The 17,723-nt window shown below is 44.0% G+C and overlaps 1 protein-coding gene across 5 annotated transcripts in view; it reads left to right on the top strand.

Moving 5' to 3' along the window:
* The first annotated feature begins 14,136 nt into the window (after window positions 1–14,136).
* TTLL11 (tubulin tyrosine ligase like 11) overlaps window positions 14,137–17,723 on the top strand; it is a 125,227-nt gene continuing 121,640 nt past the window's right edge. For all 5 annotated transcript variants that reach the window (XR_012678981.1, XM_075185681.1, XM_075185683.1 and 2 more), the window contains exon 1: window positions 14,137–15,240. Coding sequence is in view for 4 of the 5 variants with exons in the window: in XM_075185681.1 (XP_075041782.1) it covers window positions 14,155–15,240 (1,086 nt within the window). In the remaining variant the exon portion in view is untranslated. The remainder of the gene's footprint in view (window positions 15,241–17,723) is intronic.

The raw sequence follows: 17,723 nt of genomic DNA, 5'->3' as shown, positions 1-17,723 counted from the left end.
TCCCCCTCCTCCTGGATCCCCACTGCCACTCTGCCTGTCCCCCGCCTGCTGGATCCCCACTGCCACTCTGCCTGTCCGCCTGCTGATCCCCGCTGCAACTCTCTGCCTGTCACCCGCCTGCTGGATCCCCGCTGCCACTTTGCCTGTCCCCCGCCTGCTTGATCCCCGCAGTCACTCTGCCTGTCCGCCTGCTGGATCCCCGCTGCCACTCTGCCTGTCCGCTGCCTGCTAGATCCCCCCACTGTCACTGTAATGATGCCCCTCTCCCCCTCAATCCCCTCCCGCTTCCCCTGTAACGCTGCCCACCCCCGCTACCCATGTATAAGACGCACCCAGGTTTTAGACCCAAAATTTTTGGGAAAAAGGTGAGTCTTATACATGGAATACGGTAAGTCTTTTTTAAATTAGTACACAAAAATGGCAAAGGTGAGTTCAAAGGTGCATTGTTACATTGTGGCTCTCTCTGATAATGAATATTTTATATATAGATATGGTAAAAAAAACATGAAACCCCTAATAGGCTGAGTGCTCAGTATTTAGTTGTCCCTTTAGGAGTGTCCGAGTGTGTCCAGATACATATAATCTTTAAATATTATCAGCGAGTTCTTTATTTGGGCAAATTAATGTAGGAGAAAACGGGGAGTTCCGTAGTTCAGTTAAAAACACTTTATTCAAAATGCTCCATACATATAGGGGCATGTTCAATTCTCGCCGTTTTCCGCGGCGTTAAAACTATTACCATTATTACGGTAATAGTAAGCTGGATTTTAGCTAGCTAAAATCCAGCGAGAAAACTACCATAATAACGGTAATAGTGCGCGTGACGCGGGATTTTTGGCTTTAATGCCAAGAATTGAATATGCCTCTTAGAATTATTTGTACCAGACTAAAAACAATAAGAGCATGTTGACACACAGGAAAACACTGACAAAGTTCTATGTGGTGAAACGCGCATGGTGTTTTGGCGTTTGAATCTCGCTCAGAGCGTCCTCTTTTTTCTCCCATGCAAATTTCAAATGTTGGGAGGTATGGTTTGCCTGTTATTTCCAATGGCCACTGGTCCCAACTACCCTCCCTTAAAATCACCCCCACATTTCCAAACGCACCAGTGACAGCTGACAAAACTCCCATTTATCCCGGCAGTTAGGACAAAAGTTGTGACGATGACCTAAATAGGGATGTCAGGAACAAGGTAGTTGGAAGGCCTTACCTGCTGGTATTTGCGCTGCTACGGAAGGAGGCGCGGAGTCTAACCAAGCCCCAGGTCTTCACCAGGGACCCCCGCAAGGAGTTTTGGACTTAGCCGCTGAGACGTGTCAGTCGCGGTTCTCCCAGGTAGCTACCAGCGAGGTTGCGTGAACAATCGTAGTGAACAATCTGAGGTCAAATCCGTGCAGGCAACGAAGTACAAGGAGTCAGGCAGGAGAGTAGTCAGGAAGCCGGGGGTCAGAACCAGGAGATCAAACAGGAACCAGAAAGAATTCAAGAGAGTAGTCAACACAGGCAGGGGTCAGAATCCAGCAGATGCAGGCAGAATGAATATATCACAGGGGAGCCAAGAGACAGGCTAGGAGACTAGATACTCTGGCACCCTAGTGGTGGAGTCTGGCTTAAATAGTCGCTTGCCACTAATCATTGGTGGGAGTGGAGGTCGGCGGTCAGCTAATCTGACCGCCGACAGGAAGCGGCTCAGACCCAAACATCCGGTGGAAGACTGGAAGCAACGGGACGAGCTACGGAGAAGGCGTCCGTCCCGGCACCAGGTAAGAGTGCGGGACGGTGCCTGACAAGGGACAGTTGGGAGGTATAGGTAAAGAAAAGAGTGAAAATAATGGTGCAGGCTGTGCCTCGCTAACGTGGTGTATTATTACTAGGGAACACTTTCATTATATAATTATATACAGTGGTCAAAGTGTACATTTAGAAGTGGCAGTTTGAGAAATGTAATTGGAATGTAAGTGAATGGAATTAGTCTTACAATGAAGGCAGTAGGGGAAGAGGAGGTATGGCATACCCCTCCCCCCACCCCTCCACTTCCAACACTGATTTTATACATTAAGTAACAGAATCCAGCAATTATAAAGTGTCCTCTGTATGAAGTGTATCAATGTCTCTCTCTAGTGGCAGAGTGGTGCAACACATTAATGTTTTTTTTTTTTCTTTCTCTAAAGTTTTGCACCAGAGACAAATGGAGATATGAGTTATCACACACTGGTGCGTTGGTAACCTTTCCAGTAATGTGAGTTATGGGAACTGTCCTCAGCGGAATGCAATAGAGTAAGCGACGATTTACAACTGAACTTATAAAATGATGATTTATCTTAAGTACACAACTGCTGAGCAAGAGGTAGGGAGCATTATAATAGGCAAGTTCAATTCTTCATGGGAATTTGTCACTATATCTTTCTTTTCAGTGAGATGAATAGCTATACTGTCGGCTTTAGGTAATAGTAACTGTCGAGGAAGTGAACAAGACAAGTTGCCTCCGTCAGAACTGGAGGCCGGATTGTTGCCTCCTGTCACCAGGTGGTGGCGTGCTTGCCATTTTATTAACTATTAGCTGCAAATATACCCACAGGAGGTAGCTGATCTGTAATCTAGTCCATTAGGGTCACATTGTACAATTTTTTTTTTGGGGAAAGATAAGACATCCTTACACCATATTCTATTAACATATTTTTAGGATTTAAAAATGCCTTTTATTGCCTCTTGCATTCCTGAAAAAAATTATATTCTGCAGATATATTAAAAGTCATTCTCTAGTCTAGGCAGACAGGACAGTTTCTTACTACTTTAATTTGCAGTGCTGATTCAGTCACAAAATATAGGGAAAGTGACATTAATCAGTATATATATATATATATATTAATAGATAGATAGATAGATATAGTTTTATAGATATACACTAATCAGTCACAGCATTAAAGTCACAGACAAGTGAAGTGGATACCATTGATTATCTTGTTACAATGGCGCCTGTCAGGGGGTGGGATATATTAGGCAGCGATTGAACAGTATACTGCATGTACAGGGAAGAGATATAGTACTTATATATATAAAGTATATTATATGTACAGGGCAGAGATATAGTACTAATATATATAGTGTATATTGTATGTACAGGGCAGATATATGGTACTAATATATATAATGTATATTGTATGTACAGGGCAGATATATGGTACTAATATATAGGGATGAGCGCACTCGGATTTATGAAATCCGAGCCCACCCGAACGTTGCGGATCCGAGTCGGATCCGAGACAGATCCGGGTATTGGCGCCAAATTCAAATGTGAAACTGAGGCTCTGACTCATAATCCCGTTGTCGGATCTCGCGATACTCGGATCCTATAAATTCCCCGCTAGTCGCCGCCATCTTCACTCGGGCATTGATCAGGGTAGAGGGAGGGTGTGTAAGGTGGTCCTCTGTCCTGGTAGATCTCGTGCTGTGCTGTGCTGTGCTGTGCTGTGCTGTGCTGTGCTGTGTTCTGCAGTATCAGTCCAGTGGTGCTGTGTGCTGTGCTCTGTCCTTCTGAGGTCAGTGGTGCTGCTGGGTCCTGTGCTGTGTCCTGTTCAGTCCAGTGGTGCTGTGTCCTGTGCTCTGTGCTTCTAAGGGCATAGTTATTTCCCCAATATTCCCCTGTGTTTAAAAAAATAAAAAAAAGTTTTTTTAAAAAATACCAAAAACTACTTAAATTTATTTTAATTACCACAAAATTTGCACAACCAATCCTGCAGTATAAGCCCATTGGTACTGCAATATTACCAAGTTCACACATTCAGCAGTAAAAGTCCAGTGGTACTGCAATATTACAAAGTTTACACATTCTGCAGTATCAGTCCAGTGGTGCTGTGTCCTGTGCTCTGTCCTGCTGAGTTCCGTAGTGCTGCTGGGTCCTGTGCCGTGTCCTGTTCAGTCCAGTGGTGCTGTGTCCTGTGCTCTGTGCTTCTAAGGGCATAGTTATTTCCCCATTATGCCCAAGTTTTTAAAAAATAAAAAAAAGTAAAAAAAAAAAAAAAATTTAAAAAAAAATAAAAAATATAATAATTATAACCAAATTTGCAAAACCAATCCAGCAGTATAAGTCCATTGGTACTGCAATATTACAAAGTTCACACATTCTGCAGTATCAGTCCAGTGGTGCTGTGTCCTGTGCTCTGTCCTGCTGAGTTCCGTAGTGCTGCTGGGTCCTGTGCCGTGTCCTGTTCAGTCCAGTGGTGCTGTGTCCTGTGCTCTGTGCTTCTAAGGGCATAGTTATTTCCCCACTATTCCCAAGTTTTTTAAAAATAAAAAAAAAGTAAAAAAAAATTAAAAAAAAAATAAATATATAATAATTATAACCAAATTTGCAAAACCAATCCAGCAGTATAAGTCCATTGGTACTGCAATATTACCAAGTTCACACATTCAGCAGTATCTTGTGCTACATATAATGGAGACCAAAAATTTGGAGGATAAAGTAGGGAAAGATCAAGACCCACTTCCTCCTAATGCTGAAGCTGCTGCCACTAGTCATGACATAGACGATGAAATGCCATCAACGTCGTCTTCCAAGCCCGATGCCCAATCTCGTAGTACCGGGCATGTAAAATCCAAAAAGCCCAAGTTAAGAAAAAGTAGCAAAAAGAGAAACTTAAAATCATCTGAGGAGAAACGTAAAGTTGCCAATATGCCATTTACGACACGGAGTGGCAAGGAACGGCTTAGGCCCTGGCCCGTGTTCATGACTAGTGGTTCAGCTTCACCCACGGATCTTAGCCCTCCTCCTCCTCAACCCCCCTACAAAAAATTGAAGAGAGTTATGCTGTCAGCAACAAAACAGCAAACAACTCTGCCTTCTAAAGAGAAATTATCACAAATCCACAAGGCGAGTCCAAGGATGTTGGTGGTTGTCAAGCCTGACCTTCCCATCACTGTACGGGAAGAGGTGGCTCGGGAGGAGGCTATTGATGATGTAGCTGGCGCTGTGGAGGAACTTGATGATGAGGATGGTGATGTGGTTATTGTAAATGAGGCACCAGGGGGGGAAACAGCTGATGTCCATGGGATGAAAAAGCCCATCGTCATGCCTGGTCAGAAGACCAAAAAATGCACCTCTTCGGTCTGGAGTTATTTTTATCCAAATCCAGACAACCAATGTATGGCCATATGTAGCTTATGTAAAGCTCAAATAAGCAGGGGTAAGGATCTTGCCCACCTAGGAACATCCTCCCTTATACGTCACCTGAATAACCTTCATAGTTCAGTGGTTAGTTCAGGAACTGGGGCTAGGACCCTCATCGGTACAGGGACACCTAAATCCCGTGGTCCAGTTGGATACACACCAGCAACACCCTCCTCGTCAACTTCCTCCACAATCTCCATCAGATTCAGTCCTGCAGCCCTAGTCAGCAGCCAGACTGAGTCCTCCTCAATACGGGATTCATCCGAGGAATCCTGCAGCGGTACGCCTACTACTGCCACTGCTGCTGTTGCTGCTGTTAGTCGGTCATCTTCCCAGAGGGGAAGTCGTAAGACCGCTAAGTCTTTCACAAAACAATTGACCGTCCAACAGTCGTTTGCCATGACCACAAAATACGATAGTAGTCACCCTATTGCAAAGCGTATAACTGCGGCTGTAACTGCAATGTTGGTGTTAGACGTGCGCCCGGTGTCCGCCATCAGTGGAGTGGGATTTAGAGGGTTGATGGAGGTATTGTGTCCCCGGTACCAAATCCCCTCGAGATTCCACTTCACTAGGCAGACGATACCAAAAATGTACAGAGAAGTACAATCAAGTGTCCTCAGTGCTCTTAAAAATGCGGTTGTACCCACTGTCCACTTAACCACGGACATGTGGACAAGTGGTTCTGGGCAAACGAAGGACTATATGACTGTGACAGCCCACTGGGTAGATGCATCCCCTTCCGCAGCAACAGCAACAGCTGCATCAGTAGCAGCATGTCACTCACCGGACTGTGAGTGCTTCTTCCCGGACATTTAGGAACCGTGGCCGTCCTCTATCCTGAGGGACTGCGCATGCGCAGCCCTTTCTAAACCTTCAGTGTATGTTCCTTTAACTTAATTGGCAGATCAGGCAACACTCCCTATATTAAGCACCTGTGGTCAACACCACGTTGCCTGATCTTGGAGTCTCATTCCCCATGAGTCTCTGAAGGTGTTCCCGTGTTTCCTCGTTTATTCAGCCCAGCTGATTCCTGTGGTTTCCAAACCACTTCTACCTCTGTGGTTTCCAAACCATTTCTACTACTGTGGTTCCCATACCACAGCTACCCCTCTGTGTATCATCGTGACTGTGAGCTGATTCCTATCCGCTGCCTCCGTGCACTACAGTCTTCTAACCACTTCAACTCTACCGTGTATTATTGGGACTGTTAGCTGATGCCTATCCGCTGCCTCCGTGCACTACAGTCTTCTAACCACTTCAACTCTACCGTGTATTATTGGGACTGTTAGCTGATGCCTATCCGCTGCCTCCGTGCACTACAGTCTTCAACCTGCAACTCGTCTGTGTTTCATCATCGTGACTGTTAGCTGATTCCTATCCGCTGCCTCCGTGCACTACAGTCTTCAACCTGCAACTCGTCTGTGTTTCATCATCGTGACTGTTAGCTGATTCCTATCCGCTGCCTCCGTGCACTACAGTCTTCAACCTGCAACCCATCTGTGTTCCTTCGTGACTGTTTGGCTGATTCCTATCCGCTGCCTCTGTGCGCTTCAGTCTACAGTTCTTCTCAACTCTCCCGTGTTTTCCTTGAGGCTGCTGCCACTATTGCTACCCGCTACTCTCCGTGATCAACAGTTCCAGTTCAACTCTGCTCTCCCGTGTCCCATCGTTACTGCACCTGCTGGTTGCTATTGGCTACCTCCGTGTTTCCGCAGAGACCCGCTGTTGCTACTCCTCAGCGCTACTCATCCATCTACTACTGATCCGCTCTCCACGCTTTCCTGTGTCCCCTGCTGGTCTACCTACCTGTGCGCTGCACCTACTAGACCACCGCTTCACCCATCCAGGGACTTTGCATCCTGCCGGCCTCCTGCCGTTCAGGTATCTCTGCACTCCTGTCTGACTGCCTACTTCTGAACCACGGTATGCATACTTCTCATTGACTGTGCTGTGTATTGCATACCTTGCTGGACTGTGTTGGTTCTCCTCTGGAGTTTGCTATCCGCTGAGTCTATTGCCATCATTGACTGTGTTATCTCGTGCTGGATTACTTCAAGAGACTTTCTATATTGGCAGTGCTGTTCAGTCATATATACATATATATTGTGCATATTACTGTGGATCAAAGTTAAGGTGCCCGTGTATATCTTGTGTTGCAGTCTCTCCCCGTGCACCTCCTCACATATATATTCAGTGGTACAACTTGCTAGTGACAGACCACTGATCCCTGTTTCCAGTTTCACCTGTTCCAGTATCCTCTCACTTAGCAGTGGTACAACTTGCTAACGCAGACCACTGACTCCCTGGATACCTCCACTTGGATTCCATTCCTTCACTCAGACAGCGGTACAACTTGCTATCCGCAGACCGCTGACTCTCATCACCTCCTCGTTTCTGTTGGACATTCCTCCTCACTATAGCAGTGGTACAACTTGCTACCGCAGACCACTGACTACCTTCACGTGTCCTTTGTCCATACAGTTCCTCGTGTATTATTACCCTCCATATTGCCGGTGCTGCTAGTCATAGACTTTCCTGAGCATCTCATCATCTGCTATTTCCTGTTCCGTGATCACCCTGCTACCAGAGTACCATATTACCATCTATACTGCTCTGGTAAGCCTATCACCTGGTGATCCCTGGGTAAAGACTCCTAGTGCCCGTGACACAGCATCTACAAAATGGCTGCTCATGCAAAGGCAGGCAACATTGTGTATTACAGGCTTTAATAAGAGGCACAACGCTGACAACATATTAGAGAAAATGAGGGAAATTATCTCCCAGTGGCTTACCCCACTTAGACTCTCATGGGGATTTGTGGTGTCAGACAATGCCAGTAACATTGTGCGGGCATTAAATATGGGCAATTTCCAGCACGTCCCATGTTTTGCCCACACCATTAATTTGGTGGTGCAGCATTACCTCAAGAGTGACAGGGGTGTGCAGGAGATGCTTGCGGTGGCGCGCAAAATTGCTGGACACTTTCGGCATTCAGCCAGTGCCTACCGCAGACTAGAGGCACATCAAAAAAGCATGAACCTGCCCTGCCATCACCTCAAACAAGAGGTTGTGACGCGCTGGAACTCCACCCTCTATATGCTGCAGAGGATGGAGGAGCAGCAAAAGGCCATTCAGGCCTACACAGCCACCTACGACATAGGCAAAGGAGTGGGGATGCGCCTCAGTCAAGCGCAGTGGAGACTGATTTCCGTGTTGTGCAAGGTTCTGCAGCCATTTGAACTTGCCACACGAGAAGTCAGTTCCGACACTGCCAGCTTGAGTCAGGTCATTCCCCTGATCAGGCTGTTGCAGAAGCAGCTGGAGAAAGTGAGGGAGGAGCTGGTAAGCCATTGCGATTACACCAAGCATGTAGCTCTTGTGGATGTAGCCCTTCGTACGCTTTGCCAGGATCCGAGGGTGGTCACTCTTTTAAAGTCAGAGGAATACATTCTGGCCACCGTGCTCGATCCTCGGTTTAAAGCGTATGTTGTGTCTCTGTTTCCGGCGGACACAAGTCTACAGCGGTGCAAAGACCTGCTGGTCAGGAGATTGTCCTCTGAAGAGGACCGTGACATGCCAACAGCTCCACCCTCATTTTCTTCCACATCTATGGCTGCGAGGAAAAAGCTCAGTTTTCCCAAAAGAGGCACTGGCGGGGATGCTGATAACATCTGGTCCGGACTGAAGGACCTGCCAACCATTGCAGACATGTCTACTCTCGCTGCATTGGATGCTGTCACAATAGAAAAAATTGTGGATGATTACTTTGCTGACACCATCCAAGTAGACATGTCAGACAGTCCATATTGTTACTGGCAGGAAAAAAAGGCAGTTTGGAAGCCCCTGTACAAACTGGCTCTATTTTACCTGAGTTGTCCCCCCTCCAGTGTGTACTCGGAAAGAGTTTTTAGTGCAGCGGGGAACCTGGTCAGTGAGCGGCGAAGGAGGTTGCTTCCTCACAACGTTGAAAAAATGATGTTTATAAAAATGAATAATCAATTCCTCAATGAAGTACAGCACTGCCCTCCAGATACTACAGAGGGACCTGTGGTTGTGGAGTCCAGCGGGGATGAATTGATAATGTGTGATGAGGAGGAAGTACACACTGTAGGGGGAGAGGAATCAGAGGTTGAGGATGAGGACGACATCTTGCCTCAGTAGAGCCTGTTTAGTCTGTACAGGGAGAGATGAATAGCTTTTTTGGTGTGGGGGCCCAAACAAACCAATCATTTCAGCCAAAGTTGTTTGGTAGGCCCTGTCGCTGAAATGATTGGTTTGTTAAAGTGTGCATGTCCTATTTCAACAACATAAGGGTGGGTGTGAGGGCCCAAGGACAATTCCATCTTGGAACTTTTTTTTTGGCATTATATGACCAATCAACAGTCGTTTGCCATGTTCAAAAAGTAAAACCAAATTTTAAAAAATTCAAGAAATTAAACCAAAAGTAAAATGCCGTGTCATAATTTAAAACAAGAGGTATTGACGTGCTCTAAAACTACTGTATTGTTGTTTATATTTTATAAACACTACACTTGAAAGCTTGAGTCTTTCAATAAAAAAGTAACTGTCCATTGCACGAATATTTGCAACAGGGACAATTTTAGGGTTAAGAAAGCCAACTAATAACACTTCGACGCTGTCTGTCTTTATAAACACTACACTTGGAAGTTGGAGGAGGTATTGTGGCCCCGGCACCAAATTTACTACCGGGGCCACTCCACTGTGCAGTCAATATTTAGGTGTATCAGATATTAAACAACGGTGACAGTTGATGCCCAATTTTTTAATTATATTGTGGCCTCGGTACCAAATTGTGTACCGGGGCCACCACACTACGCAGTCCAGATACTTGTTTGGTGGAATTCAGACCAGTTGAGGGTTTTATTATTATATTGTGGGGACCACTCTATCTATACCACACTACAACTCTATACCACTCTATTTCATACTTTAATTCTATTTAATACTTTAATTCTATTTCATACTTTAATTCTATTTAATACTTTAATTCTATTACTAATTACCATAAAGAGGAACTGCCGCTTCTATTTAATACTTTAATTATATTAGTAGTTACCATAAAGAGGAACAAAATAAACCAATTTTACCAAAAGTATAATATGACTTAGACTTACAAACACTACACTTGAAAGATGGTGCCTTTAAATGAAAAAGTCAGTCTTCATTGCACGACTATGTGCAACAGGGACAGTTTTTTGGTTTACAAAGTCAACCAATAACACTTGGACCCTGTCTGTCTTTAACATACTTGATGGGATCTCAATGACGAATTGTCTGTACCATGTTTGGAGGAGGTATTGTGGCCCCGGTATCAAATTGGGTACCGGGGCCACCCCACTACGCAGTCCAGATACTTGTTTGGTGGAATTCTGACACGTGGAGGGTTTTTTAATTATATTGTGGCCTCGGTACCAAATTGTGTACCGGGGCCACCACACTACGCAGTCAAGATAGATAGATGCGTATCATAGATAAAGTACATTCAGTGGTGTGGGGCAAATTGAAAAATATTCAAAATGCACTGACATTATCAAAAACAAGAGGTTGTCACACGCTAAAACTCCAACATGTATATGATGGAGAGGATGGAGGAGCAGCCGTATGTGTAGTGTAATGCAGACCTGTTGAAGGTTTTTTTTATATTTTATTGTGGTGCCCAGTGCCCACTCCTCTAGGCAGTCCAGGTACATTTATTGGTGCGATTCATAAAAGTTCAGGGTTTTTAATATATTGTGGTGACCCACTCCTCTACGCAGTCCAGGTACATTTATTGGTGCGATTCATAAAAGTTCAGGGTTTTTAATATATTGTGGTGACCCACTCCTCTACGCAGTCCAGGTACATTTATTGGTGCGAATCAAACTAGTTGATGGTTTTCTTATTATATATATTGTGGTGACCCACTCCTCTACGCAGTCCAGGTACATTTATTGGTGCGATTCATAAAAGTTCAGGGTTTTTAATATATTGTGGTGAGCCACTCCTCTACGCAGTCCAGGTACATTTATTGGTGCGAATCATAAAAGTTCAGGGTTTTTAATATATTGTGGTGACCCACTCCTCTACGCAGTCCAGGTACATTTATTGGTGCGAATCAAACTAGTTGATGGTTTTCTTATTATATATATTGTGGTGACCCACTCCTCTACGCAGTCCAGGTACATTTATTGGTGCGATTCATAAAAGTTCAGGGTTTTTAATATATTGTGGTGAGCCACTCCTCTACGCAGTCCAGGTACATTTATTGGTGCGAATCAAACTAGTTGATGGTTTTCTTATTATATATATTGTGGTGACCCACTCCTCTACGCAGTCCAGGTACATTTATTGGTGCGAATCAAACAAGTTGATGGTTTTCTTATTATATATATTGTGGTGACCCACTCCTCTAGGCAGTCCAGGTACATTTATTGGTGCGATTCATAAAAGTTCAGGGTTTTTAATATATTGTGGTGACCCACTCCTCTACGCAGTCCAGGTACATTTATTGGTGCGAATCAAACTAGTTGATGGTTTTCTTATTATATATATTGTGGTGACCCACTCCTCTACGCAGTCCAGGTACATTTATTGGTGGGAATCAAACAAGTTGATGGTTTTCTTATTATATATATTGTGGTGACCCACTCCTCTAGGCAGTCCAGGTACATTTATTGGTGCGATTCATAAAAGTTCAGGGTTTTTAATATATTGTGGTGACCCACTCCTCTACGCAGTCCAGGTACATTTATTGGTGCGAATCAAACAAGTTGATGGTTTTCTTATTATATATATTGTGGTGACCCACTCCTCTACGCAGTCCAGGTACATTTATTGGTGCGATTCATAAAAGTTCAGGGTTTTTAATATATTGTGGTGACCCACTCCTCTACGCAGTCCAGGTACATTTATTGGTGCGATTCATAAAAGTTCAGGGTTTTTAATATATATTGTGGTGACCCACTCCTCTACGCAGTCCAGGTACATTTATTGGTGCGAATCATAAAAGTTCAGGGTTTTTAATATATATTGTGGTGACCCACTCCTCTACGCAGTCCAGAAAGATACCTTGTTGCAACGTTTTGGACTAATAACTATATTGTGAGGTGTTCAGAATACACTGTAAATTAGTGGAAATGCTTGTTATTGAATGTTATTGAGGTTAATAATAGCCTAGGAGTGAAAATAAGCCCAAAAACTTGATTTTTAAACTTTTTATGTTTTTTTCAAAAAAAATCCGAATCCAAAACCTTAAATCCGAACCGAGACCTTTCGTCAAGTGTTTTGCGAGACAAATCCGAACCCCAAAAATAACGAAAATCCGGATCCAAAACACAAAACACGAGACCTCAAAAGTCGCCGGTGCACATCCCTACTAATATATATAATGTATATTGTATATACAGGGCAGATATATGGTACTAATATATATAATGTATGTTGTATGTACAGGGCAGAGATATGGTCATACTTGCCAACTCTCCCGGAATGTCTGGGAGACTCCCTAAATCCGGGTGGGTCTCCCGGACTCCTGGGAGAATAGGCAACTATCCCGCATATGGCAACTTACTTGTCAAAATGATGCGATTTGCGGTGAATCGCGCCATCTTGACCCCGCCCCCGCAACAAAATTATGTGTTTGTTGCGGGGGTGGGGCCAAAATGACGCGATTAACAGCATCCCGCCCCCTCCCTCCCTCCAACCACGCCCCCTGCCCGGGATCTCCCGGAATTCACTTTTCAAAGATTGACAAGTATGGATATGATACTAATATATATATAGTGTATATTGTATGTACAGGGCAGAGATATAGTACTAATATATATAATGTATATTGTATGTACAGGGCAGTGCTTTAGTACTAATATATATAATGTATATTGCATGTACAGGGAAGAGAATGAGATATACTAATATATATAATGTATAGTGTATGTACAGGGCAGAGATATAGTACTAATATATATAGTGTATATTGTATGTACAGGGAAGAGATATAGTACTAATATATATAGTGTACAGGGCAGAGATATAGTACTAATATATATAGTGTATATTGCATGTACAAGGTAGAGATATAGTACTAATATATGTAGTGTATATTGTATGTACAGGGCAGAGATATAGTACTAATATATATAGTGTATATTGCATGTACAAGGTAGAGATATAGTACTAATATATATAGTGTATATTGTATGTACAGGGAAGAGATATAGTACTAATATATATAGTGTACAGGGCAGAGATATAGTACTAATATATATAGTGTATATTGCATGTACAAGGTAGAGATATAGTACTAATATATATAGTGTATATTGTATGTACAGGGAAGAGATATAGTACTAATATATATAGTGTACAGGGCAGAGATATAGTACTAATATATAAAGTGTATATTGTATGTACAGGGAAGAGATATAGTACTAATATATATATAGTGTACAAGGTAGAGATATAGTACTAATATATATAATGTATATAGCATGTACAGGGCAGAGATATAGTACTAATATATATAATGTATATTGTATGTGCAGGGCAGAGATATAGTACTAATATATATATAATGTATATTGCATGTGCAGGGCAGAGATATAGTACTAATATAAATATATATATATATATATATATATATATATATATATATATATATATATATATATATATATATAAAATGTATATTGCATGTGCAGGGCAGAGATATAGTACTAATATATATATATATATATATATATAATGTATATTGCATGTGCAGGGCAGAGATATAGTACTAATATATATATAATGTATATTGCATGTGCAGGGCAGAGATATGGTACTAGTTGAAATAAAAAGAATTTATGTGGAGCTTGGCATCACGTGACACCTTCGCGCTGCACAGTTCTGACCCTCTCCGGCTCCCGTACGGTTGCGCTGTCAACCAGACCCAAACAATCCGGCACATGGGGGTGGGGTTTCGGGTGAGTGACAGCTCGGCCATGAGTCTCCCAGATAGCCGGGGTGTTGGGGAGGCCCCGGGGGCAGGAAGGACACACAGGGCAGGACTGACAGGAGGGAGGAGAGCGGGCGTCACTGCGCTGTATGACAGGGTTCCCCAGGTGAGGTCAGCCCGGCCGGGACTGGGGGCAGATAATGGGGTGATACAGATGCCAGGACTAGGTGCTGATTATGGGGTGATACAGATGGCAGGACTGGGTGCTGATTATGGGGTGACACACGTGCCAGGACTGGGGGCAGATAATATGGTGACACAGGTGCCAGGAATGGGGGCAGGTAATGGGGTGACGCAGGTTCCAGCAATGGGGGCAGATAATGGGGTGACACAGGTGCCAGGACTGGGGGCAGATAATGGGGTGACACTGGTGCCAGGACTGGGGGCAGATTATAGGGTGACACTGGAGATAAATATTGGGATGACACATATGCCAGGACTTAGGGCAGATTATGGGGTGACACTAGGGACAGATGATGGGGTGACACAGGTGCCAGGACTGGGAGTAGATGATGGGGTGACACTGAGATCAGATAATGGGGTAAGACTGGCTACTGACAATGAGGTGACACCGGAGCAGGGACTGTGGGCTGATAATGAGGTAACACAAGGGACTGAACTGGGAGCTAAAAATGGGGTGACAGAGGATTCAGAACTGAGGGTTTCAGAGCTCATATTGCGTGCAGGGAATGGGATGCCCCAGGGGTTGGGGACAAAGAATTGCATGTCACAGGGGCCAAGGCAAGGTGATGCTAAACTACGTGTCTTATCTAAAAGCAGGAGTAAGAGAAGAGAGTCATCTGGGGACAGTGAGGGGCAGATAGGATGTGTTGTGGGTCGCAAGTCTTCCTTTACCTGCCCACTTGTCACTATCAGAAAGTCTGAGAACAGGATGACTGCTAGCAGGGACGTGGGTTCTCCTAATAAACGGGGTCAGTTACAGGAAAACAGGGGGTTACAGAAAAAGCTAGAGGGCAGGGGACAGAGGAGACAAGTCACCGTTGACAGCTCCAAGGCCAAGACGTCTTTGGAGGCGGTGAAGATCAGCATCAAGCAGCTGAAGTGGAAGGAAGTGAGTGATTTAGTGCTTCTTGTACCGCTCCTCACATATCCAGGGGTTTCTGCTATTTTTATAAGTGCTGCTGGAACAGGGACGTCAACTACATTCACAAGTGTTTCCCATCAGTAGCAATAGGGCTCATTTACAAAATGCAACAATTGTGGACCCTCACTGTTCTTAACGTGTGAAAAAGAAGGTACATGTCCTTCAGGGGCGTTTCAGAGTGCATGTTGACTTTCCAGTCTTTGGAACTGCCCCTAGACGTACCCAGTTTTGCATGTTTTTCGGATCCACCTAGGTGGAAAATCTAACTTCTTATATCACTTTAGGAGCATGTCTTTAGTCATTATTCAGTTTTTCTCCTAACATTCTGCTTGGTTTATCCTTATTTCTGCATTAAATTAATCATGATTTGCTGGGATATCGGGACTGTTTTTATTTCATGTGACATGTCTGTATGTTTGAAGCTTTATTTGACATTGCGCAAAGTGCATCCACTTAAATGTACGAAATGAGGCCAGAACTTCAGGACGTCTCCTAAATGTGCAATGAAGTGTTAAAATAAATAATGTGCTGAATGTAATAATACACATTATAGTATAATAATAATAGTAATAATACAGTGCTATGGCTCTGTCACTTATTCCTTTCATTTTCACAATCGCAGGTCCAACAACACCTTGTTATCTCTTGGGACATCATCATCATCATATAAAAGTTTTGCCACAAACTTCTCCAAGTTATAGTGATTCCCTGTTGTCCGGCCAATGGTAATAATAGGTACCAACATGGGCTGGGCGCTACAAGTTGTAGAGAGTAGATCCTTAGGCAGGTCCAAGGTGGTATGGTCTGCTGGTATCTCTTTGTTTTACAAAATGACCATTGCTCAGACATCAAATGGCATATCATCAAACTCGACTAAACACAAGGGTATCCAAATCAATTCCTGTGGTCACTAGCTCTTTTGCCCACGTGCATCTACTGAACCGCGGTCACAACACTGATTCCAGTAAATTTTTGTCCTTTAACCTTAGCTACCCAATGCGCTTCGTCTGAGTTGTTTCGGCTGATAGAGATGATGTATGCAGAAGGCACATTTAAGTGTAATTCATGAGTAATAATAAAATATAACCAATAATAAATACATGCTTTCATTAGTCACAGCGGTGCTGGGCTGTTCTCATTTACAACATGATGGTCATAACAATGTAAACAAAAATGGTTGTTATGAAATAAAAACATTGTAATGACAAGATTAGTCCACAGAAGAGAAAATAATCATCTGAGTGCGAGAGACTGTTTATGACTCTGTAGCTAAAATGAAAATGAACCAAGTGGATATAAGAGTCATATGGATAAACAAAGGGGTTGGGCCATCGAATGGTGGACTGTAGAGAAAACAGGGACAAGCAAAATAGATGGAAGAATAAATGATAGGGAGAGCTCTGCTCAAGAAAGAACTTAGACTCTCATGGGAAAAGAGCAGAACTGAGACAAGGGAAGTTAAAGGGGAATAGGGTTGAGGGAGCAGGTTGTGAGGTGAGACATTGAGATTAGCGCGGGTTGTGAGGTGAGACAACGAGCTGAGCGCGGGTTGTGTGGTGAGACAAAGAGATAAGTGCCAGTTGTGAGGTGAGACAATGAGATGAGCGCGGGTTGTGAGGTGAGACAAAGAGATAAGTGCGGGTTGTGAGGTGAGACAATGAGATGAGTGCGGGTTGTGTGGTGAGACAAAGAGATAAGTGCCAGTTGTGAGGTGAGACAATGAGATGAGTGCGGGTTGTGTGGTGAGACAAAGAGATAAGTGCCAGTTGTGAGGTGAGACAATGAGATGAGCGCGGGTTGTGTGGGGAGACAAAGAGATAAGTGCCAGTTGTGAGGTGAGACAATGAGATGAGCGCGGGTTGTGAGGTGAGACAAAGAGATAAGTGCCAGTTATGTGGTGAGACATTGAGATGAGCGCGGGTTGTGAGGTGAGACATTGAGATGAGTGCGGGTTGTGTGGTGAGACAATGAGATGAGCGCGGGTTGTGACGTGAGACAATGAGATGAGTGCGGGTTGTGTGGTGAGACAAAGAGATAAGTGCCAGTTGTGCGGTGAGACATTGAGATGAGTGTGGGTTGTGAGGTGAGACAAAGAGATAAGTGCCAGTTGTGGGGTGAGACATTGAGATTAGCGCGGGTTGTGAGGTGAGACAAAGAGATTAGTGCCAGTTGTGAGGTGAGACAATGAGATGAGTGCGGGTTGTGAGGTGAGACAATGAGATGAGTGCGAGTTGTGAGGTGAGACAATGAGCTGAGCGCGGGTTGTGAGGTGAGACAATGAGATGAGTGCGAGTTGTGAGGTGAGACAATGAGATGAGTGCGAGTTGTGAGGTGAGACAATGAGATGAGTGCGAGTTGTGGGGTGAGACAATCAGCTGAGCGCGGGTTGTGAGGTGAGACAATGAGATGAGTGCGAGTTGTGAGGTGAGACAATGAGATGAGTGCGGGTT

The sequence above is a fragment of the Mixophyes fleayi genome, chromosome 9 (genome assembly GCF_038048845.1).
Source record: "Mixophyes fleayi isolate aMixFle1 chromosome 9, aMixFle1.hap1, whole genome shotgun sequence".
NCBI lineage: Eukaryota > Metazoa > Chordata > Amphibia > Anura > Limnodynastidae > Mixophyes > Mixophyes fleayi.
The sequence above is the reverse complement of the archived record's forward strand: the minus strand, read 5'-3'. Positions and strand labels throughout refer to the sequence as shown.